General features: G+C 38.3%; 2 protein-coding genes across 3 annotated transcripts in view; one reads left to right on the top strand and one right to left on the bottom strand.

Moving 5' to 3' along the window:
• GFM1 (G elongation factor mitochondrial 1) overlaps positions 1-21,275 on the top strand; it is a 52,499-nt gene extending 31,224 nt beyond the window's left edge. The window contains exons 12-18 of one of the 2 annotated variants that reach the window (XM_019627127.1): positions 1,251-1,388; positions 2,292-2,374; positions 12,499-12,661; positions 14,726-14,870; positions 19,633-19,793; positions 20,702-20,755; positions 20,920-21,275. In XM_019627127.1, coding sequence (XP_019482672.1) covers positions 1,251-1,388; positions 2,292-2,374; positions 12,499-12,661; positions 14,726-14,870; positions 19,633-19,793; positions 20,702-20,755; positions 20,920-21,051 — 876 coding nt within the window. In that variant the 3' untranslated portion in view covers positions 21,052-21,275. Of the gene's footprint in view, positions 1-1,250; positions 1,389-2,291; positions 2,375-12,498; positions 12,662-14,725; positions 14,871-19,632; positions 19,794-20,701; positions 20,756-20,919 lie in introns of those variants that run through there. The other variant, XR_002122210.1, reaches the window with a different exon arrangement.
• LXN (latexin) lies at positions 2,406-8,131 on the bottom strand. Its single transcript, XM_019627159.1, has 6 exons — positions 7,867-8,131; positions 6,652-6,714; positions 5,396-5,573; positions 4,968-5,104; positions 2,961-3,023; positions 2,406-2,694 (listed from the first exon to the last, which is right to left on the bottom strand). Exons 1-6 carry the CDS (start codon positions 7,993-7,995, stop codon positions 2,596-2,598), a joined length of 669 nt encoding a protein of 222 aa, XP_019482704.1. The 5' UTR covers positions 7,996-8,131; the 3' UTR covers positions 2,406-2,595.
• Positions 21,276-22,501: the final 1,226 nt, after the last annotated feature.

Genomic DNA, 22,501 nt, shown 5'->3' with positions numbered 1-22,501 from the left:
TCCCGGGTGAGGCAGTTGCTCGCTGGCCATTGGACGGCCACTCACGGCGGCTCTTGGCAGCTCACGCCAGCTGCCGGCCACTCCTGGTAGCTTATGGCACCTCATTGCAGCTTCACTGCAGCCTACACCGTTGCCGGCAACTCACGGCAGCCCAGCCCAGGTCAAGCTGTTGTTCACCATCTTAGCTGTAGAGGGCACAGCGTCACTGGCCCTCATGTGGGATCCGAACCGGGGCCCTGCTACTCAGAGCTGGCGTCCCAAGCCAACTCTTAACCAATGCACCACTTGGCTGGCCCTGTAGAGGATTTTTAAAATACAACACAGTGGGCTGGCCAAGTAGCTCAGTTGGTTAAGAGTTGGCTTAAGAACGCGAGCTCTGACCAACAGGGCCGCCAGTTCGATTCCCTCATGGACCAGTGACGCTGCGCCCAAGCAGAGCTGACACTGAGCTGTTGGCAGGATGGCTCAGCTGATGTAACAACAAGATTGCCTGTTCGATGGTGGGCTACGCCCACCTGCAACTAAGACTGAACTCAGCACCTTGAGCTGAACTGCTGCCCAGATGGCTCAGTGGATAGAGCGTACGCTCTTTAACAAGGCTGCCGGGTTTGACTCCCGCATGGGATGGTGGCTAGGCCCACCCACAACTAAGACTGAACTTGGCACCTTGAGCTGAGCTGCCACCTGGATGGCTCAGTAGATAGAGCGTGTGCTCTTAACAAGGTTGCTAGTTCAACTCCCGCATGGGATGGTGGCTATGCCCACCCGCAACTAAGACTGAACACAGCACCTTGAGCTTAGAGGCCACGAGCTGCCCACGGGAAGCCAGATGGCGACTGGCGCCCTCCACAATGAAGATTGAAGAACAACAACTTGGCCGGTCCCCTCCCCCAGTTCCCCAATAAAATCTTAAAAAAAAAAAAATACAACACAGTAACAACATTCTTCCTGCTTTATGGGCAGTTTTCCACAAATGGACAGTTTTTGCCAATATAATAGGAAAGGGAATACAGTTAAGTCTTGGACTTTTGTTTCTTGGTGTGGGGAGAAAATGCCATCAGCTAGCTAGTCCCGCTTTCTTGGCTGCGTGGTATCCAGGCTCACATATTACATGGGGGTGGCGTAGGAACTGGGCAGTAGATTGTTTTTATTTCTTACCTGCTTACGTATTTGATTTCATTCAGTATGTGCTTTCAACAAGCCCATTGCTTATCATGATTAATAAAATGTATAATCTCTTTTTTTTGAAGAATGATCTGGAAAAATTTTCAAAAGGTATTGGCAGGTTTACAAGAGAAGATCCCACATTTAAAGTCCACTTTGACACGGAGAGCAAAGAGACAATTGTATCTGGAATGGGAGAATTACACCTGGAAATCTATGCTCAGGTAATGAAGAACAAGGAAGTTAAATTCACTTTATTTATCTCTGTGTTTTGTTAAGAGCTACAGTCAGTAATTCTCAGTCTAATGTCCATAAACTAATAGCGGTTCTTCAAGCTTCGCTCTGCTTTGTATCCAGACATGGTATACTGCTTCCACTACTATGGGTTACAGATTATTTTTGATCTCTAAATATTTTTATTGTAAAACATTACAGACTTTTAGAATCAAGGCTCAGGGGATTTGCAATAAGACCATCCATCCCCAGGTCATGGTTAGTTGGGTTAAGTATATCCTGATCCCAGCCTTAGGGAGACAGCCTGCAGAGAGAAACCTGCTGAGAAAGTCGGCTCACCAGTCCCACCCTTCAGGTCTTTTCTTGCTTGTTTTCTTCTCAAGTCAGTACTCGATCATTATAATATAGATAATAGATAAAAGAACGGGCAGATGGGGCCTGTACTTTCCTGGGAAACGTCGCGCGCATGCGCGTGCGTGCATGCATGTGTGTGTGCGTGTATCTGATTGAAAACCAGATATAAGATGTAAGGTTAAAAATTCTGGCTGTGATCGTATCTTTGAAGTTGAGACAGCAGAAGATTCTCAGATTCATATACTATTCCACTGAATATGTAATAAAATGGAACAAAGATGTAGTTTTAGCAGATGTATTAACTGAAGGTAAATATAAATTAATCAGTCTAAATTAGAATTCACTTATATAAAATCTATAGAAGCAGTTTGTATTATTTAACACTATGTATCTAATCTTTGTAAGATACATAAGTGATTTAAGATTTATCATTTGCTTTATCTATTTAAATGAACGCTAATAGTTAAGATTCTTAGGATTTTTCTTCTTTCAGTTTTTTAAATTTAATAAACCAAAAAATTATTTCCTGTTCTTTTTAGAGGATGGAAAGAGAATATGGCTGTTCTTGTATCACAGGGAAGCCAAAAGTTGCTTTCAGAGAGACCATTACTGCCCCTGTCCCGTAAGTATGCAACACAATTGAACATAGCGCATTACTGTTAAGACACTTTCACATCGTGGCACTTTTTATTATGGAAGCTATACAGTTCTGTGCTGTAATCAAGACATTTATAGCAAGTGACACTTTGGGATTTATTTGGCCCCTTAAGCTACATATCAGTGGACTGACATACACATCCTCAGTAAGCATACTGACACTTCATCCAGCGTTAGGGTCTTCGTTTATTCCAGCTGTGCCTCCTTTGGCAGACGACTATTATGTTTTACTTTCGTACCGTATTGTGGATGCCAGAGAACTTGCATTTGCCAAGGAATAATCTCCTGCAAGGAAACCAATGCTATGATAAAATCCAGAAAACATTTAAGAAAACAGAGTTGGGTTTATATTTTGTTAGAAACAAAACAGTCCTCAAAGAATAGCACAAAACAAGTTAAATTGCTATAAGTATAGTATACTTCAACCCTACTTGATTTATATGCATTTATATGAATTCTGATTTAGAGTCAAAATTAATAAGGAATATTGTGGCTATAAAACAAGTCTCAATTTTCAAAGTGGCATCAAATGAAGGTGAATGATACTTTACCTGAGATGGAATATCATGAAGTAGAATTGTGTAGTCTAATTCAATGAAGTCGTCATTTCTTTGCTATAATAAATAAAAACCTAGTGTGTAAAATGTATCACTGGCAAAAACAGTATTTTAATTTTAAAAATCAGCTTTCATTAGAGGATTATAATACTCCCACTTAAGTAAAAATAAAAATTGAATGTCACAATTTATTTAGACTGACAGAAAAACTTTGTCTTATAAATAAGTTTGCTTTCAAAGTATAATTTAATATTATGATTTTTCATTTGTTAGTCTAAAAATCACTTTCCTTTCTGTTTTTAGATTCTGAGTTGTGGTAGCTACTTAAAGCCTTACAGTCTATAGCTTGTCGTTTAAGATTCCTTAATGTTTACATTGTTCAGAAAAGCATCATTTAAGGGATACAGTACTGAAATGAGTGTTTACATTAAAGGAAACCAATTTTGTAATACAAATTCTTTTAAAAAACTGAAAATAGTAAAATGTAATGAATGTAGTTATCTGATTGTGTTATTAAAGCTTTGATCTGTGCTGCTTATTGCTTTGTGCATATAAAGTATTTATACCATTAGCCACACAAAAATATTGCATCCACATAGTTTAAAACCACAGTTATCAGAGACAAGGCTCTTTAAGGCTTATAATCGATGGATTGAAAGAAGCCCTAGCTTTCAAGGGGCACATAAGCTCCTCTGGCTCCTTTGGTTAATAGTGATTATAAATGTGGGTAAATAAAAGGATACTATTCTTATAGTCTCTTGAAGGAATCCTTTTTTGAATATATCAACACAGAATGTCCTTTAATGTAAAAATCAGTACTAAGGATTCTTACATGTTGGATATTAATAGGCAAAGATATATATAGATATATATAGATATATATAGACATCTATATATATCCTGAAGGAGTATGTAAACCCTTTTGTTGAGATTTTCATTAATGCTTCAAAACTACAATTTGGTGAAGGAATTTTCTTTCATAAAACTACGAGCCCTGTCTTTGTGCTTATTTTGCTATGAAAACATGACTTGAAAAATCATGATTATGATTATATAGCCTCTGTAAACCTGGACCAGTTAATTGTTTGAGACCTCAGGACCCCTACAGGAATGCTGTAACCAGGGCTGATGTCAACAAAAATGCATTCGAAAAAGGCTGTTTCTGAAAATGTTGGTGCAGATTTATGTTAGGTGTTTGACATCACACTCTGAGGACTGTAAGTGGGTATCCTGCCCTCCGGTGCCTGTAGGTATCTAATGACTGGTTACAAAAGCCTGTGGGAGTAGGGGCTCCAGCTGCCTTGCAGCTATTAACAAGCCAGCTGGAAAGTCTGTCTGTTACGCAGCTGACTAAAGCTGTTTGCTATGGCTTCTTTGCACATTTTTTCTGTTTCCCATGAGATATTACTTGCTGACATTTTTTTTTCTTAACTCCTTAATAAAGCTAAAATCAAAAATTTCTCTCTTTAAGGTCTAGAAAGAGGCAGTTCAGAGTAATCATATCACACTTAAGAAAACACAAGGCTAGCAACAAGTCAGATATGAGGTTGTAAATTATGATTAAATGGGTTATAAAAGAAAATTCTATATAGCAAGCTTCACAAAGACTGAGATGCTAATATTTTTATTCCAGCTGATCCCTGCGGAAAAATGGCAACCATGACTCCAAGTAGCTCTGGCACCACCATTTCAGTAGAGGAAAAAAGCAGAAGTAGTTTCAATATTGTATGACTATAATAACTTGAACATAAAACATAGGTTGCCAAAGGAAATACTCTGTATTAAGCTGAGCACAAATTATAACTCAAGACTCTGCTCTCTTGAAACTGCAGCTTCTTCACCTTCTCTGGCCTTGATTGTCACCGACCTCTCCTTCACAATACTGGCTACACTGTTTTAAATACAAAATTACCAAAGGGGCACCACTTACCTAATAATGAATTATAATACTTTCAATAAACATTAACCCTGTTAATAGTATATTTTATGGAAATTACTTACCACTTGCTTGACAGTTTGAATTTTTACCATTTTATACCACGTGTTTTCAGTAGAATTTTGCCATATTATATAACCACAGGCAACCCAGGCTAAATGTCGAACTGGCTTCATTTCTGGAGCTATATTTCCAAAACTGTCTGGTAAGGCAAACATGATAAATGGAATTACTTTATATATATAGTATTAACCTTTTTTAAAAAAATATAAATTCTAAGTCATGTCTTAGTTTCCTTAGTGTGCAGAAAATAATTAAGGCATGGATCTATAAAGTTTCAAGGACTTTTTTGCTGAATTAGATTGGTAATGGATATTTTTACAAAAGCCAATATATTTCCAGTATAATGTCAGCATCTGATAATTTTGAGCACAGATAATTGACATTGATCTTAAAGTTGAAGAAGATACTTTCCCATGCCATATTTATATACCTGGAATATTTTGTGCTTCTAGTGGTTCCTTCATGGACTTGAGTCTTTGATAAAATGTGTTATCTTCTTCATCTGGGTTCTTTCCAATTTCTCCTTCAAATGTGAAATTGACTTCTGGTGCAGTGTCTTGTCCCACTGGAGGGTAAAGTACTTCAGCTGTGCAGTTCACTGACACTTGCTGTTTGAAACATTTTGCAAAAGATTTTGACATGTAGATGGCCATCTATTATTAAATATTGTTGAGCTATATAACATGTAAAGCATTGACCCCCAATGGTGTTTCAGACTTGAATTCAGAGTATCTACTCCAGAGGTAATCTAATTGGGAGTGGCCTAGTAAAAATTTCTTAGCGGTATCTAAAATAGACGACTTATTTTATAACTTATTAGGTCTCATTATCTTATAAATTCATCTTAAACTTGGAGTATATTTCAGTATTAATGGGGTGTCCATTTGCAAGGCCAGATTTTAATCCAACTTTATATACTAACTCTAGACCCTGGTTACTTTTTAAGTCTTTCCATAACACTTACTCTCTTCTCCTGAAACAACAGCAATTTTCTCAAACTCAGATACAGCATTCTGTATCTAGATGTAAAATGAAAAGATTGTAACTTTGGTTCTGCTTTTGTAAAGATGGTTGTCTAGCAGCTCAGATGCCTTTTAATGAATCTCCTTATGTTAGCCTGTATCTCTTCTGAGTTATGCTCAACAAAAGGGCAAGCTTTTTTAAATTTCAAGATGGTTATGGTACAAATTGCAATTCCTCTTAAGTTTCTCTCATTAATAATTTGACAGGTATATAAAAATTTCCTTGCCCCATTACTGAAAGATTCTTATCTGAACATATCAGCTGTCCATTCTATTGCTCATAAATATCTAAAAGCACTTGCTTTCTTTAAACAAATCAAAAACAGAATGAGAAAGGCAGACATAAAGTAGTGATGATTGGAGAGTAATTTATTTCACTTGTTAATATTAGGCATAAGTTCAGACTGCCCTATGAGAACCTAACATTTTTAAAGGGAATTTATTTGAAATATATAGAGTCTTTTTTTTAAATAGCTCAATAGAAATGCTTCCTGTATCTCAGAATACACAAAAAGAGTAAAAACTGACCCTTGTGTGGTCCTTCTTTTTTTCAAGGCAGGGTTTTACAACTTAAAAAAAAATGAATCCTATGATTTGATCAGCAAAGGTGATGTGGAATATTTAGAATCAAATTTTATTTAATAAAAAAGTATGTTTCACTTACTTTTTGGATAATTTCTTCCACAGAAAACTTAAGGTGATACTTATGTCCTCTTCCTTGAATATCCTAAAATTAAGAAAATGTGGTTAGTTATTATAACAATAACTCAATTCCTTGCATTGTTAGAAGAGTCCATTCTCCTTTAAGGGAGGGGGGGGCGCTGACTGGGTAAATAATTAAAGCCTTAGACCTTGAAAAGCATATTTCCATGTATATGTAAATATCTAATTTAGCAGGTCTCCTATGAGGTTTATTTTGGATGAGAACAAAAGGGTAGGATAAAAGCGTATATAAATAAAATGGGTTCCAATTCACTTTCAATCATCAGAGAACTTCAACCTCTGGATCTGTGATTCTAAATTCTCTACATAAGAAATTTTGAAACAGCTTATAATTCTAAAGATGACAAATAGGATACACCATTGAAAATATTTTTCATAAAGCCCTGTGTACCCTCCAAATAGTGTTCAAGGAAGGTGAATTCCATTTTGAGGCAGGTTACTGCAAAGTGATTAGACATGTTAAATACTGTTTTTACTTGTATGCTAGTGGACCTGCAGAATGATACTCTAACAAATTTTATAACAGTAAGACAAACGTTTAAGTAGTATTTCACTTTTGAATTAAATAACATCTACTCCCTGTCAGCAGTTAAACTTACGTCAGATAAATAAGGAGCAATCTCAAACAAGCTGAGTGATTGCCGAGGTTTTAGGCATTTAGCTTAACCCTTTAGCCAGAGGGAGTCAATGCAGTAGTGTTTGCGTGGTTAAGGCGAGGCTTGAGCTCACGCTTACTGAATTTGGTTGTCAGCTTCTCTTGCTGTGTGTTTCTCCCTTTACGTGGGTCAAAGGGTCTAATGAGGATTGCTCTTAAACTGAAGGATCGTTTCCAAGACAGGAAATGTGGCGGTTTTAGGATTCTTTCCAATGGTTCCTACAGGTTTCACTTGGGGAACGGGAAATGCAGCCCCTCACTGGTAACATTTTCCCATTTCCTTGTAATAGCGCCTATAAAAACGGTGTCATGTCTCTGCCTTCCCATGAAAACAACAAACAGCCCAGTGCTGACCCCAGAAACTGGAGTATGGACTGGCAAGACCTGACGCCAGCTGTTTGGGGTGGGGGTGGGGGTGGGGTAGTTGCAGCGTAGCCTGACCGAGACCCTTGGGAGTGAGGGAGCCGGTGCCCGCGGCCCGTCGCCCTCTGCCGGACTCACCTCCATGCTGGCTTGTTTGACTGTCTGCACCAGAAACACCTTGTGGGGGGTCCCCTGTTGGTAGTTGATGCAGTTCTCTGCCACTGACGCCGCTCTGGAGGCTGCATAGTGGGTCGGCGGGATTTCCATTCTCGGTGATCGAAGGCTGGGTGAGCACAGGTCGACTCAGGCTTAACGGGTCGCGTACCAATGCACCGCCGTCCCGCCTGCCGCTCGGTTGCGGAGGCGGAAAAATCTGCGAGCACTGCAGGGCTGGGCGTGGGCGTGGTCTCAGTTTCTTCCCTCCCTCTCTCCCCTCCTCTCTTCTGTTCTTCCCTCCTTCCGCTTCAGGGAGCTGAGCCTGGGCGGTGGCTCCCTTAATGGGCTGCTCCTGGGGCCCTGCCCTGCTTCTTGTTACTTTTGCTCCAGTTCCCGCCGCGGGGAACCCCTCCTCGGGTCTGGCGTGGAGGGAGCTGGTGGGCTAGGTGGGCTGTGGGCGGGGGGGGACTTCATGCTGCCTTTTGTTAGACGTTGCAGAAGTGGGGGGAGGGATCTTTGGCCTTTGCCTTTATGGAGCGTGTCTTCTGGAGCCTCCGTTTCCCTCCTTGGAGAGTCTGGCTGCTTCACTTGCAAACTGGAGCACGACTTCCTTATACACCACCCAGTGTCAGGCACAGGGCAAAGAGCAGAGGCGCGCCGGGTAGTGAGTGAATCAGTCCGGGAGCAGACTTGCTCATCCCCGGCTTTCGGTGGGTTGGGCTGGTTCTGCCCAAGTCAGGGTATGAGAGACTGCGAACTAGAGCATTCATTCGGAGGATTATGTGATTTGGGGAAGGAGAATTTTTTAAATGCCCCCGCACCCCTCTCTTTTCACTTAGAAAGATGAGATTTTTGACATAACACCATGCTTCCAACTTTCTCAGTCACTTTGAAAATTTAAGGATTAAAACATTTAAAAACGGAACTTATACAAAGCACTACATTGATGTAGCTTCTAACAAAAGCAGGAGTTTTTAAAGCTGCTTAATTAGTAGGCAGTGCTCTGCCACTCTGGATTTCTTAATTACTTTCTTGGGTGACCTTTAAGCGAACTATAATTTAGGATATTCTTTGGATTTTCTCGAGATCAGGAAGCTAAGATTTCTTTTCATCAGATGTATAGTCTGTTGTGTCTGCTCACTCGCGGGCCGTGAAGGAATTCACGAAGTCAGGTAGAAATAGAAATATAGAAGATTTACTAAATAAGAGAAGGGTAGGCTGGGCAGAGCCTGCTGCAAACTACTGAGTTGAGTCTGTCTGGTCTCAAGTTTTGTATTTTCCTGTAGAAGCGGGTGGGGGAAGGCGTGGTAAAGCTGGTTATCGCAACCTTTGCATACGTTATGTAGATTTAAGTTGGAGCCGGGAGAATGGACCCTGTGCAGATGCAAAACCTCTCCCTAGTCACAGGGCCAGCACTGGGCCTAAGTAAATAGAAACATCGAAACTGCATAGTAACTGTATAGGATGCAGAATTATTAAGAGGCAAAGAAAAAAAGGCTTTCAGCAAGTCCCAAGCTAAATTATACTTATTAATTCGAATTATACCAGAGGTTCAAATCTCAAAAATAGAAAATTTAGTGCCACCATTACAATCCCCTGTCTTAACATAGCCAACCTTCACTTTAGCTTGTTGGCTTGGAAATAGATTTTTTCCTTTTACTCAAAATGAACTTTTGAAGGTTTTTTGGGTAGATATGTATGTTGTAGTGCTTTAAAAAAAGGTTAACAAAAATGTACTGTCTTCCTCAAATACACGTTTCAATTTATTTATGATCATTCTTTGTTTGGAGTAAGTAGATTTTTAAAAAATAGTAAGCAATAAGGCATTTTCCATCCTTTCTAGTTATATAAGCCAGCAAGTGTCAAGTAACTAGAGGATGAAGGGGTTAGTTTCTCAAGACTTTTTCCAAAAAAATGAAGGTTTTTTTCTTTTTGGGGGGAGGGGTATATGAGTCATTCAGCTATATCAGCCAGCCTCAGAGAGTGTGTGTGTGTGTGTGTGTGTGTGTGTGTGTGTGTGTGTGTGTGTTTGAATTATGTGCTCCTTTGATAGTGTCCAGGAAAGAGTGGCAGAGTATCACATTCTGATGATGCAGAAAGAGCTTTTTGCTGATAATGAAATTTTAAAGTTTCACAAATAGCTAGTTAACATCTGTGTTATTATCAGAGTGGTGAGAAGTACAATATGTGAGCTTCCTAGATAAAGTCACCGTTTAAAAGCTTTATGAATTCAGTTGCCACCTCTGTAGATCAAAGCTAATAGCTTAGATTGTGACATAACAGGCACGTACCAGTTTAGGTTCTTTTAAAAATATCATTATCACATTAAAAATTTTAACGCCTTAAGAGAATCTCATTCCTAAATCTGAGTCCATGAAATCTTAGTTACTTACTAAAGCTTCTCGAATGGTTAGTCAAGAGATCATTATCCCTAAAAAATGTAGGGGCTACCTTGAAAGTAACAAAATTATTATTGGTTTCTGGGATCAGGTAAATTATAATTTTATATAACTGAACATAAAACTAAGTAAAAACGCCTATGGCTTGCAATTTTGGTACAACCAAAAACTCAAAAATACATCTACTAAATAGAGATAAATAATAAAACCAGCACAATTCTAATTAACATTAATTTAATGTGAGAGATGGTATTTTGCCAAAACTAAATTGCCTTTCACAGCATGTCCGTGGTCTGACCCACAGGGACATGGGTTCTTTTCCTTTAAGCAGGCATAGTCTTCCACCTCTTCTCCAGTTAAATTGTTGTCAAAGATCTATATGTGCAGCGCCCTCTAATGGCTTTTGAAGTGAATGCAGCATTTGCAGATTAAATCAGTTTACATTTTACTAGCCTTCTAGAAAAATGTTTGATTAAGAGTGTTGGTTTTGGTGCAAATCCTGGCTCTGCCATGGAATGACTGTATCACATCGGGCAGGTTACTTAGCTTCTGTGACCCTCAGGTTTCTTATCTGTAAAGTGACGATTAAAAACAGTACCTACTTTATCGGTTTGTGGTGAAGAACAAGTAAGACAATCTGTAAAACGTGCTTGCTACAAGCCCAGCAGATAAGTGTTTTTGTTTTTTAATTTATTTGGCATCCACTTGATTATAAATCCAGACATGGCCCCTGAAGCTGCGTGGATTACTGGTGTGTGCGTTGGTCCTTCAGCAGTGCTGTCCAGTAGACTGAGCAGTGGTGGGATGTTCTGTCTTTACTGCCCTGTGCAGTAGTCATTCTCCCCATTCGGCTGTTGACCACTTGAAATGTGACTAGTGCATCGTTGGAACTGAATTTTTTATTTTATTTTATTTTAATTAATTTAAATCTGTCAATGGTTAGTGATTATCATGTAGACAGCACAGATCTAGAGCATGTTGTATAGATGTTATATTGTCAGATTAGAAACCAAATTAAACATGTCTCAAAGAACTCATGCATACCAGAGAATATGTCCGTGGACCACAGCTTTGGAATCACTTCAGTAATTCTGTAGGATTTGGCAGTTGTCTCTCTTCTGCTTTTCTTCTCTCGGTTCTGATGGCTGTTTTTTCCCTCCCAGGAAAATGAACCTTTCAGCGTTTTGTTTTTCCCAGCCCATCCTGAAGCTCTTGAGCCCTGGAAGATTGTTTAAAGGCAGTTCATCAGGCACATTCACACTTAGGCTCTTTATGAACTCTGCTTCTTCCAAGCTAGCATCTCCTACCAAAATTAATATTTACTTCTCCCAAACCACTCACAGACCTGTATGTAGGAAAACACACTCATTAATGTCCGTTTATCGGAAGTTACCTGCAGACAATTTTGAAGGGAGCTGGTCTCTTCTTCCATCTTATGGTCTTGGAAGGATTCACTTTAAAGGAAGAAATGCCTTGCAAACAGTAGATACTCATGATATGTTTTTTCAGGGAAATAGCATTCTATGTTTACATGTGTTTAATATGTAGGTAAAATGCTTATTCTGTTATATTTATGTTGCCATTAGTGGTTTGAAGTAAACACTGACCTGTGTCTATTTGCATGACTTACTTATGTTTAGTCATCATTTTGCCATTAATCATTTTTCAGGTGTTAATTATTCCACCCGAAACCCCCTTCTCTTTTATTTCATCAGTCCATAATATCCAAGTAGTAAAGTCAAATAGGAACTATCTGAATAAATTAACTGCAGAGCTCCTACTTTCAAGTAACTGCCCTCAGTTGTAGAGATTTCAGGAGAGAACACTGTGTCCTAGGAGAGGGAAGAATTCCAAAGAAATTGGTAAGCTCTTTGGGATGTTCTCTAGGTTACTAGGACAAGACTCTTAGACTTCCTTTTTATTAATTGCCTGTTACTTTTCCACTTGTGAAATTCAGAACTGGCAGAATTACAGCAGTGGATTTTTTTGGTGCTGTACTCCACCCTCACCTCTAAGTAAGAACAGAAAGGAGAAGTGTCCTTTTTAAATAATTTCTACAATAAAATTTTATAGCAGGGCTATCATATTCAAAGGAAAAAGCAAAAGTGATGAAATGTGGGTTTTCATTGAAATTAGTAGGAATTATTTCATTTTTGGTAATTACAGTACATAATGCCATGTTGATTTTTTTTTTCTCGTCCTAAATCACTTTCAGGTTTGAGTTTACACATAAAAAGCAATCAGGTGGTGCAGGCCAGTTTGGAAAAGTGATGGGTGTACTGGAGCCTCTGGACCCAGAGAACTACACTAGGTTGGAGTTTTCGGATGAAACGTTCGGGGCAAATATTCCAAAGCAATTTGTGCCTGCTGTAGAAAAGGTAAAAACAAATCTTTCTTGCATTTAAAAAAATCAAAAACAGTTTATTAGGTATCAGATTGTATTTTTATCACATTGTCTTCCAGGATTCATTTTAGTTACAGTCCTGCTTCTTTATCTAATTGTTAAGCATTCCATCTGATTTAGAATCTTCAATTCATCTAAGTTTGAGTTATATATCTATGGTATGACAATGAAAGGAAACCATTTGGTTTCTTAATCATGGCTATTTCTCTTCATAAATTGATTAAAAAGTTATACATTTCTCTTGATAAGTTGAAACTACTTCACTGATTATAATCAGCAATTGAAATTTGTAGTAGTCATTAGGGATTTATGAAAGTTTTAGGTGATTATTGTAGAATGATCAAGATTCCCAGCACCAGAGTGTTGCCATCATCTCCGCTCCTGGTAAACGTGCTCTTTGGTACATCACAGCCTTCAGAGCCAGTTTCTTCCTCTGTAAGCTGAGAGTAAAATACTCAAACTTGAACCCCTCACAAAACTGAGAGTCAGATAAGACTGCCATTTCTTTAAGAACTGTGAAGTGCTTTGCACATGTAAGTGGTTAGTGTTTTATTTGCTTTCTAGGTCACTGGCTTTAAGACTATTGTAAACTTTTAGCAGCCGTCTATTCTTGTAGATTGAGCTTCTTAGTTTTTTAATTTAGAAATCTTTGTTAACAGATTATAATTTTGGTTTCAGTGGTGATAGCATTTTTTTGTGGCTAGTGTATTTCTTCCATTATCCTTTACTTCAAGACAATATTTTGTCATTCACACTTCTAAATTACCTTCTATTCTCCAAGCTGAATGAGAGCTGAATTAGAGCTTAGGTATGTTTTTAGCATACAGTTTACAGCTTTTTGTTTGTTTGTTTGTTTTTTAAAGATTTTTATTGGGGAATTGTGTGATGGGAACAGACAAGTTGCTGTCCTTTTGTTCTTCAGTCTATTTGTGCAGGACGTTGCTTCACTGGCCCAAGTTGGCACCATCATTGCACTCTTCCCGGGCGAGGCAGATCAGTCGCCAGCTTCTGGACGGCCGCTCACAGTGGCTGCTGGCTGCTCACACTGGCTGCTGGCTACACACGGTAGCCCATGACAACCCACTTCAGCAGTGGCTGCAGCCTACGCTGTTGCCGGCAACTCACGGCAGCCAGCTCCAGGTTGAGCTGTTGTTCAGCATCTTAGCTGTAGAGGGCAGTGTCACTGACCCTCATATGTGGGATCCGAACCGGGGCCCTCTGGTGTCCCAAGCCAGCTCTTAACCAACGTGCCACTCGGCCGACCCCAGAGTTTACAGTTTTGAAATGTCAGAAATATATTGTAGTGTATGTGCAGTCATGTGATTGTCTTGCCAAGAAAAACTTAACTTGAATTGTAGGAGCTCTACAAATATTTGTTAAATGACTGAGTGAAAAAGAATTGCAAACTTATCAAATCTACTCTTAAATATATATAGTTTATTTTATATCAGTTATACCTCAATGAAGTTATTATTTTTTTAAAATAATTGCATTGGGAAAAATTACCTTTTAACTTTAGTTCTTACTGATACTGTACAACACTAAAGCTATAATGTAGTGATCTGACAATGAAGCGAAGCAGTGATAGATAAGTAAATAGTAGGAACTCAAGACACAGCTGTGGAATAAAATGCCAGTTTTGGTGGAAGCTTTCTTTTAGGGAGTTCCTTAGATTTGCCTTTCCTCTGTTTCTTCCTTATAAAATTTAGATCATGCGTCTCTATAATGGGTTATGAAAGCAAAGTAATTCCTGAAGATGGAGTTTTTAGAAAGTAATTGTTAGCACTCTGAGCATCACTTTCAAACCAGCTCACATCTTTAAATAATATGCTTTTCCAAGAGATTACTCATCCAGATGCCACAATAATAAAACTTAAATTGTAAGGCTATTCCATTTTTAAAGCTTTTTTTTTAAGGAGTGAAATATAGCATACATAAAAATGTTAAACTTCTGAATACTAAAATGTTTGGGAGTTCTTGGTAATGCATCTGCAAGTGAGAGCCACTCACCCCAGGAGTTGTATGCATTCATTCACAGGGGTTTTTGGATGCCTGCGAGAAGGGCCCTCTGTCCGGTCACAAGCTCTCTGGGCTTCGGTTTGTCCTGCAAGATGGAGCACATCACATGGTTGATTCCAACGAAATCTCTTTCATCCGCGCAGGAGAAGGGGCTCTGAAACAAGGTATACCATGTACTGGCACTTGCTGCATCACTGTGACTGTTTTCCCTCGTGGACCGTCAGAGCCTGAGAAGGCAGTGCTGGGCGGCACACCAGGAAACATCTGCCCTGGGCAGGTACCCCTAGAACCAAAGTGAGGTGGATTACTGTGCTGTCTGTCTTGCCAGATTGACTCCTAAGTTATCTGGTAATTTTTATATGTTTAAAATCATAAGTAATCTGTAAGTTCTGTTTTTAATAGAAAAGAAAAATGCTCAGAATTCTAAGAAATATTTTAAAGAAACACTACAGTTATGCTATTTTTCGTGACTTATTCAGATGTCAGGATATCCATAAATTTGTGACTAATTCTTTCATGTATGCCATTGTAAGCTGTTACGCATTTTGAGAATGGCAAAGTATTTTGAAAGAATTCAGTAAACCTTATTCACAGTGCAGACTTCTTGCTAAAATGCGAAAATTGTCAGCCTTTCCCAGACAGAATGGTATGTTTATAAAACCCTTATGAAACAGAGCCCAAAGCAATTGCAAATATATCTGATTCCTTGCTTTTAAGAGAGAAAAGCAAATGACCACACAGCAGTTTGACATCAGGGTTATTCAGTCAAAAGAACTTCAAAGCTGTGTCCTGAAGCCAGAAAATTCATTCTCTGTCATCATATCTGTTATACGGTCATTCATAAGTGCCTTTAGTAGTAACTGTAAGTGTCTTTAGGAGCATTATATCATGATTCACAAAACATTTCAGAAATGTTTTCAACATTTCATTTCAAAATGGACAGTAGAAAATTAGATTAATCATGACATACTGTGTCATAAGCACTCTGTAAATCAGGATTTTATTGATTCTGTATGATTTTTGGACTTCATGTTGTTTTCAGTCTGTTTGCATCTGTGATCAGGTCTGGAGCGATGGTTGGAAAAGGTTGCTCATACCATGACAAGGTGGCTAATTCCTTATTTTACTGAAACTAGTGGGAGCCATTAGTAATTTTCTAAGATACTTAAAGTGTACAGTGTGATGATTTGGCAAATGTATACATTGTGATACTTTTTTAAAGTACAGTTAAAACAAATTAGAAATCATCAATAGTTCTATGTGGGTTCTTGACTGGAAATCGGTAGCTTTCCTGGAGACAGAGGTTACATAAAGTAAGATAATTGGTATGGTTATCAATTAACAAAGAGCCTCATCCTTTTCAATTGCTCCTATATGAAACATAAATAAATATAGATGTATGTGTCCATAATATACACATACATATACATGAAGAAGTCTGTATATCTACAAATATGAACTAAACAGTTGAATATGTACCATTTAATTTTTCATTATTTAAATGTACAAATATTATTAAGTATGACTAATTCCTGTTGGGTGTGCAAAGGAAAAGCACAAGAAGTTTTTTTGGTGGCGGTTTTTGCCAGGTAAATGTGCAAATAAGTAGGATGCCAGCATGAAAGATGAATTACTTTGCTGTTCCTTCATCTAATTCTTTTTTCTCCATGAATGTAAGACAAAAATATAAAGGGTACAAGCGAGTTTTTGCCAAGCTCAGTAAGAAAATCAGGTTTTAAACGCACACCTCCATTGAATGCCATATGAGAGTGTTAAGGTGAAATAGTTCAAATTCCCATGTATTTTTCATTAAAGAGATGAAAACTGGAACTATTTTCAGTCACAATTTAAACTTTGTCCCTGACATTATTCATTGAGGTAACAAAGACTGAAATGTGACATTGAATGTTCATTATGGGCATGTTGCACCCTATGGATGTAACCGTTGCCTCGTTCTCTATGGCCAGAGTTTAGGAAGAGCACTATGCTTGGTCTCCCCAGAAACCCTGAACTTGTGGCCACTCTGCAAGAGAGAGAAAGGCCTACCAGGGTCATGGTGAGCTCATTTAACTTGACGGGGCCCCTGTTTTGATCTCCTGCCAATTACATGACAGGCTTTGAGTTTGAATCCTGATTCTGTTGCTTCATACTTATGGATGGAAATGGGCAAATCATTAGGAATTTTTTGGTTTTTTTTAAGTGTTAAAAGTTTTATTAATGTTCAGTTTAGAAAGCTTTACACCTTGGTGGTTCACCAAGACATAGCAGTGCTGCTTCTTAAAGAAGTTACCTTTTAGGATTTGGTCCTTGGTTTAGAAGTTGTGGAACTTTGGTGCTTTTTTGTTCATCACTTTAAGAATTCATGAACTTGGTGCAGGGCTGGTAATATTACACCATCGTCTTTTTCTTCTTTCCCACAAAAGTGGTTCTCGATAATGTTCAAGGCAGCCAGGGCAACCTGCCTGTTCTCATGAAGTTGCCAAGCCTCAGTTCTGTCGATCCCACCGAGCTCTTCTATCGGAAGACCCAGGTTTTCCTCCTCAGAAAGTTGCTCTGCTTTCTGGAAGAGAAAAGTGATGATGTCAAAGATGATACTTAGAGCAGTTCCACAATAGTGAATGAGAACGGACTTGAAAACACTTGCACGCACTTATTTGGACACAGTGAGTGCTAAGCTCGCTTCCCTTCCTGTTACCTTTGACGTAGCACTGTGCCATGCCACCCAAGCCTCAGCTTTGTCTCAGAGTGGCCATGATAACAATATTGATTATTTATGTGCTGCGTATTATGCTGAGTACATGGATTATCATATCTTACCCTCACAGTGACCTTATAGTTGAGAAAATTGGGACTCAGTAATTAATTCAATGGCCCAAGGTTACATGCTGGTTAGTGGTGGGGCTGAATGCTAAACTCAGACCAGAGTTTTGACACCTCTTCACACAGCCTCTTCAGCACTGCCTGCTGTTACGACGACGTTATTCCTAGTGGGCTGGAACAGAAGCATTCCCACCCCTACCCACCATGTTAGGCCTAAACGGTCCTGTGACAATAATGGTCTTTGTATGTCTTACCTTTCAGAGGTACACACCACATGGATCTGCTTGAGGAAAAACTGTTTTCAGGGCTTGGCTGTCATCTGACTCTTGAATAATGGCCAGGTGAATTAGCTCTGGAGTCTTGTCACATGGATTGGGGTTAGAGGAAGTCCTGACTAACGACTAACGGCAGGGTTCTTTGGAAGTGAATCAGGAGGTGGATTTAGGGAGAAGGAGGAAGTTAAAAGGAAAAGGCAGGGTGAGGGGATATGGAGCTGAGAACTAGACAGACCATGCTCAGCCGTCAAGTGATGGGTGCTGTATACTTGGCCCCTTCCTTTCACAGTCTTGCTCTTATACTACTGTCCTTGAAAACACTAGCTAATGTGTAACTAAATCTTAATATGTCTCCTCTGCTCACTTCTCTCTTTCTGGGTGACTTCTTCTACATTAAATGCATTTATTTAGAGCCAAGGAGGCTCTGCTGTTGTGGTAACCCAAGAAGCAACACGAATTGTTAGTCTGCTGCTGTAGATATCTGTGAGGGTTCTGCGGGGCTTAACTAATGAAGCCTAGGAGTCTGCGAAGTTCAGTTTTTCCTCTTTTCAGAACAGATTTACTCATTGGGACTAATTAGTCAAAGGTAGGTCTGAGCTAGAATATGATTTGAGTTAGGAAATATTTCAAAGAAATGCAAGGATATTAAATTGTTATAATTATTGCACTCAAGCTAATAGTATCTTTTGAAGAAGTGCTTTAATGAGCATACAAGAATAATTGCTAATTAGTTTATTATAAACAAATTGATGCTTGGGAAATTATGGTTATTTTAAAACAAATATTTTTTTTCATCATCTTTTCTGTGTTTTGCTTAAAGTCTTTGTATAATGATAATTCTTCCAGTCTGAGGCTGAAGTATTATTTTGTACTTTCATAACGCCCAAATTTAGTATGAATGTTGAAGTTTATTATACCTCATTTATTATACTATAATAAAGTATACTTTAGTATACTAAATTATATATACTTTATTATATTATACATTATATTCTGTCCACATTGTTACATTTAAAACTCAATCAGCATTTGTCACAATAAGAAGTGTTCTGGTTATGTATTTAGGGTATAAAAAGTAAACATGGACATACACATTGAGTTTTAGTGTTTAAATGGCCCTTAGCATCTAGTCCAATGTCTTTATTTTTTAGGTGAAGAAACTTGAGACCTGGACAGATTGTGTTTTTCCAAAAGGCATATAACTTATTAGAGGCAGAGCAGAACTAGAAATTTTGTCTTTCTATTGTAATTTTCAATCAGACGTTGAAATTGTTCAGCCTAGAAAAGGAAAGACAGATCTCAGGTGTCGCTTGATCATTGTTTCCAAGTAGATGAAGGGGACCCTCCTCCCCACTTCTTTCGGTGATACAGGTTGTTTTTATATAGTTAAAAATAACTGTCTGCCAGGGATCAACAAGAAAGAGTTGGTGTACCTAGGTCAAAAGACTTAATAGTTAGTGTCTTTACTCCTGAACATTTCAGAAAGCGAGAATGAGTAACTCTCAGCTACATGGTTTAGATGGTAAAAGACTTCATTGAATGTGGTTTTAAGAATCCTTTTATATTATCTTCTGCAGCTTATGATTTTTAAGGATAAAATTATGGTAATGGAAACACTAATACTAAAACTAAATTTTGTCTTACTGGAATTTCTATTTAGAAGAGTGACTGTTACTGCTACCAGAAAAGCGAGTCCAGATTTTGACTTCGTTATTTGTATGTGTGTGCGCTTAGGAGAGCACCCTCTGTCTACCTTTTGTGTATCTGGATAGAAGAGTTCCAGTTTGTTTAAAGATTAATAAACTAATTTATTTATCTTTTTTAAATCCAGCCTTGGCAAATGCAACATTATGTATTCTTGAACCTGTTATGTCTGTGGAAGTTATAGCCCCAAATGAATTTCAGGGACCAGTAATTGCAGGAATTAACCGGCGCCATGGGGTGATCACAGGACAAGATGGAATTGAGGGCTATTTTACACTGTATGCAGAAGTAAGTACTATTGGTCACTGACAGTCTTGCTTTTATTAACCACAGGAGGGAATTAGAGTTACCTTTTGTTTTTGGAGATTGTAGAGCAAATTGACACATTTCCCTGGCTATTTGATTATTGGATTATATATACAGAGGGTGCCAAAAAAAATGCATACACATTTTAAGAAAGGAGTAAACTGTATTAAAATTGTAATACTCAATATATACTGATAACAAAAGATGAATACAAGTCATGTGTGTACATTTTTTTGGCACCCTCTGTTTTTGTGGCAATTTCTATAATTTGCTGTTAGAGCAACTCTTAAATGCAAAGGCTAAAAATGAGATTCATTTCACGTAGGCCTTTTGTGACTATGTCATTTTCTTAGATGTGTAGTTACCGTTCCTTTCTCATTGTAGCTTTTTTCGCATAGCTGCTTTACTATGTTCTCTCTAATTTATTGGGATAATATTTTATTCCTTTTCCTGTACCTTACTTAAAACTCATGAGAGAAAGTGTTTATCACGTCCTATAAGGCTTCCTAGGAGACACTACTATCAGCATTATCATCGAGGTGTCCAAAGGAAAGTTGTATTAACATTTTCACAGGAGAAACACTTATAATGCTTGAGCTTTTGCCAGAGAGTGGAGTGGGGATGAGGTGGGAAGGGTGTCAGTGATGTCCACTCTGTGAAACTGAAAGATTTGGTTTCTAGTTGTGACTGTCAAATGAAATTATTTTCAAATAGGGTTTCTACTTGCAGTGACACAAAAATATGTTTCTCTTTGGCTTTTAATTCTTTTAAACCAAGAACTGTTATGAGAAACCTAAGGCTGAAGGAATTAAATGACTAAGGCTTCTCTGTATTTTTCTCAAATATTTTTCAGTAAGCAATGCTAAAATATCTACTGTGTTTATTTTCAGGTCCCTCTAAATGATATGTTTGGTTATTCCACTGAACTTAGGTCATGCACAGAGGTAAGCAAGTGTTGAAATTTTACTTAGCGCTTTTTAAGAGACTACCCTACAAAATGATCAAATTTGTGAAATCTTGTCTGTGCATGACTTTACTTGATATATATATAAAATTGTGTGTGTGTGTATGTATAAAATCTCTGCTTTTTTTTTTTTTTTTAACCCAGGGCAAGGGAGAATACACAATGGAGTACTGCAGATATCAGCCGTGTTCGTCATCCACACAAGAGGACCTCATTAATAAGTATTTGGAAGCTACAGGTCAACTTCCTATAAAAAAAGGAAAAGCCAAGAACTAACTTTAGTCACTTTAAGTTGACTAACTTTAACTGAATCTGCAAGGTTCAGAAACTTTAATGGATCCCAGTGGAATGAATTCAGGTGGAAACAAGAAATTTTAGAAGCCCTTTCTATTATATTCAGGAGCTTCTATTATATCAAAGGTAATTCTGTGTATGTCTCAACTCTATTGATTGGTTTTATAGTTCATTGAAAAACCTCAAATAAAATATTATTACTGAAATATAGTTGATATTTATTTTAGGGGAGGAAGAGACTTATTTTTTTATCGTAAGGATTTTAATGTAGAAAAGCTGATGGTCAATACAAAGAACAGCCATAGACCTTCCATCTGGACTCAACAATTAACAATTTTGTTAACAATTTGTTAATCAGAAAATATTTGTTTTGTCATATTTGCTTTATCTTTTTGTCATCCATCTATTTATGTCTCATACTTTTATATTTTTAATTTTTAAAACATTGTTTTGCTAAACAGTTGGAAGTGAATTGCACATATAATGACACTTCCAGGAGTGTTATCTTTTTTTTTAAGATTTTTATTTAAATGTAGCTGACATACAATATTATGTTAGTTTCAGGGGTACACCATAGTTATTCAATATTTATATATCTAAAGAAGTGATCACTGTGGTAAGTCCAGCTATCACAATATTATTGACTATATTCCCTGTGCTGTACATTACATCACCATGACTTGGTTTATACCTGGAAATTTGGACCTCTTATTCCCCTTCACCTTATCCCCCTTCTAAAAATTTTTCAATTACAGTTGACAGTCAGTTTATTTTATATTAATTTCAGGTGCACAGTATATGATTAGACATTTCTATTATATAATTTAAGAAATGATCCCCCTGACTAGTCTCTTACTCACCTAGCACTACACATAGTTATTACCTTATTATTGAGTACATTCCTTATGCATCCCCTTAACGCCTTTGTAACTACCAATTTGTACTTCTTTTTTTTTAAAGATTTTATTGGGGAATTGGGGGAGGAGAACAGCGCTGGGCAATCTTGGGAAGGGGAACAGACAAGTTGCTGTCCTTTTGTTCTTCAGTCTAGTTGTGGAGGACGTCACTTCACTGGCTCATGTTGGTACCATCATTGCGCTCTTCCCGGGTGAGGCAGATGGGTCGCTGGCCTCTGGATGGCTGCTCACAGCGGCTCTTGGCAGCTCACACTGGCTGCCAGCCTCTCAAACTGGCTGCCAGCCACACACATAGCTTATGAGAGCCCACTGCAGCAGGGGCTACAGCCTATGCCGTCGCTGGCGACTCACAGCAGCCCAGCTCCAGGTCGAGCTGTTGTTCACCATCTTAGCTGTAGAGGGCAGTGTCACTGGCCCCCATTTGGGATCCGAGCCGGGGCCCTGCTGCTCGGAGCTGGCATCCCAAGCCAGGTCTTAACCAATGTGCCACTCGGCCGGCCCCCAATTTGTACTTC

The sequence above is a fragment of the Hipposideros armiger genome, unplaced genomic scaffold, assembly GCF_001890085.2.
Source record: "Hipposideros armiger isolate ML-2016 unplaced genomic scaffold, ASM189008v1 scaffold_16, whole genome shotgun sequence".
NCBI classification, from domain to species: domain Eukaryota; kingdom Metazoa; phylum Chordata; class Mammalia; order Chiroptera; family Hipposideridae; genus Hipposideros; species Hipposideros armiger.
This window is presented reverse-complemented; position numbering and strand designations above follow the sequence as displayed.

Coding starts and splice junctions, on each gene's coding strand:
- LXN (XM_019627159.1), bottom strand. CDS start 7,995: ATGGAAATCCCGCCGACCCACTATGCAGCCTCCAGAGCGGCGTCAGTG. Junction 6,715..7,866: donor TCAAACAAGCCAGCATGGAG/GTGAGTCCGGCA, acceptor TCTTAATTTTAG/GATATTCAAGGAAGAGGACA. Junction 3,024..4,967: donor TTCAAACTGTCAAGCAAGTG/GTAAGTAATTTC, acceptor TATTTATTATAG/CAAAGAAATGACGACTTCAT.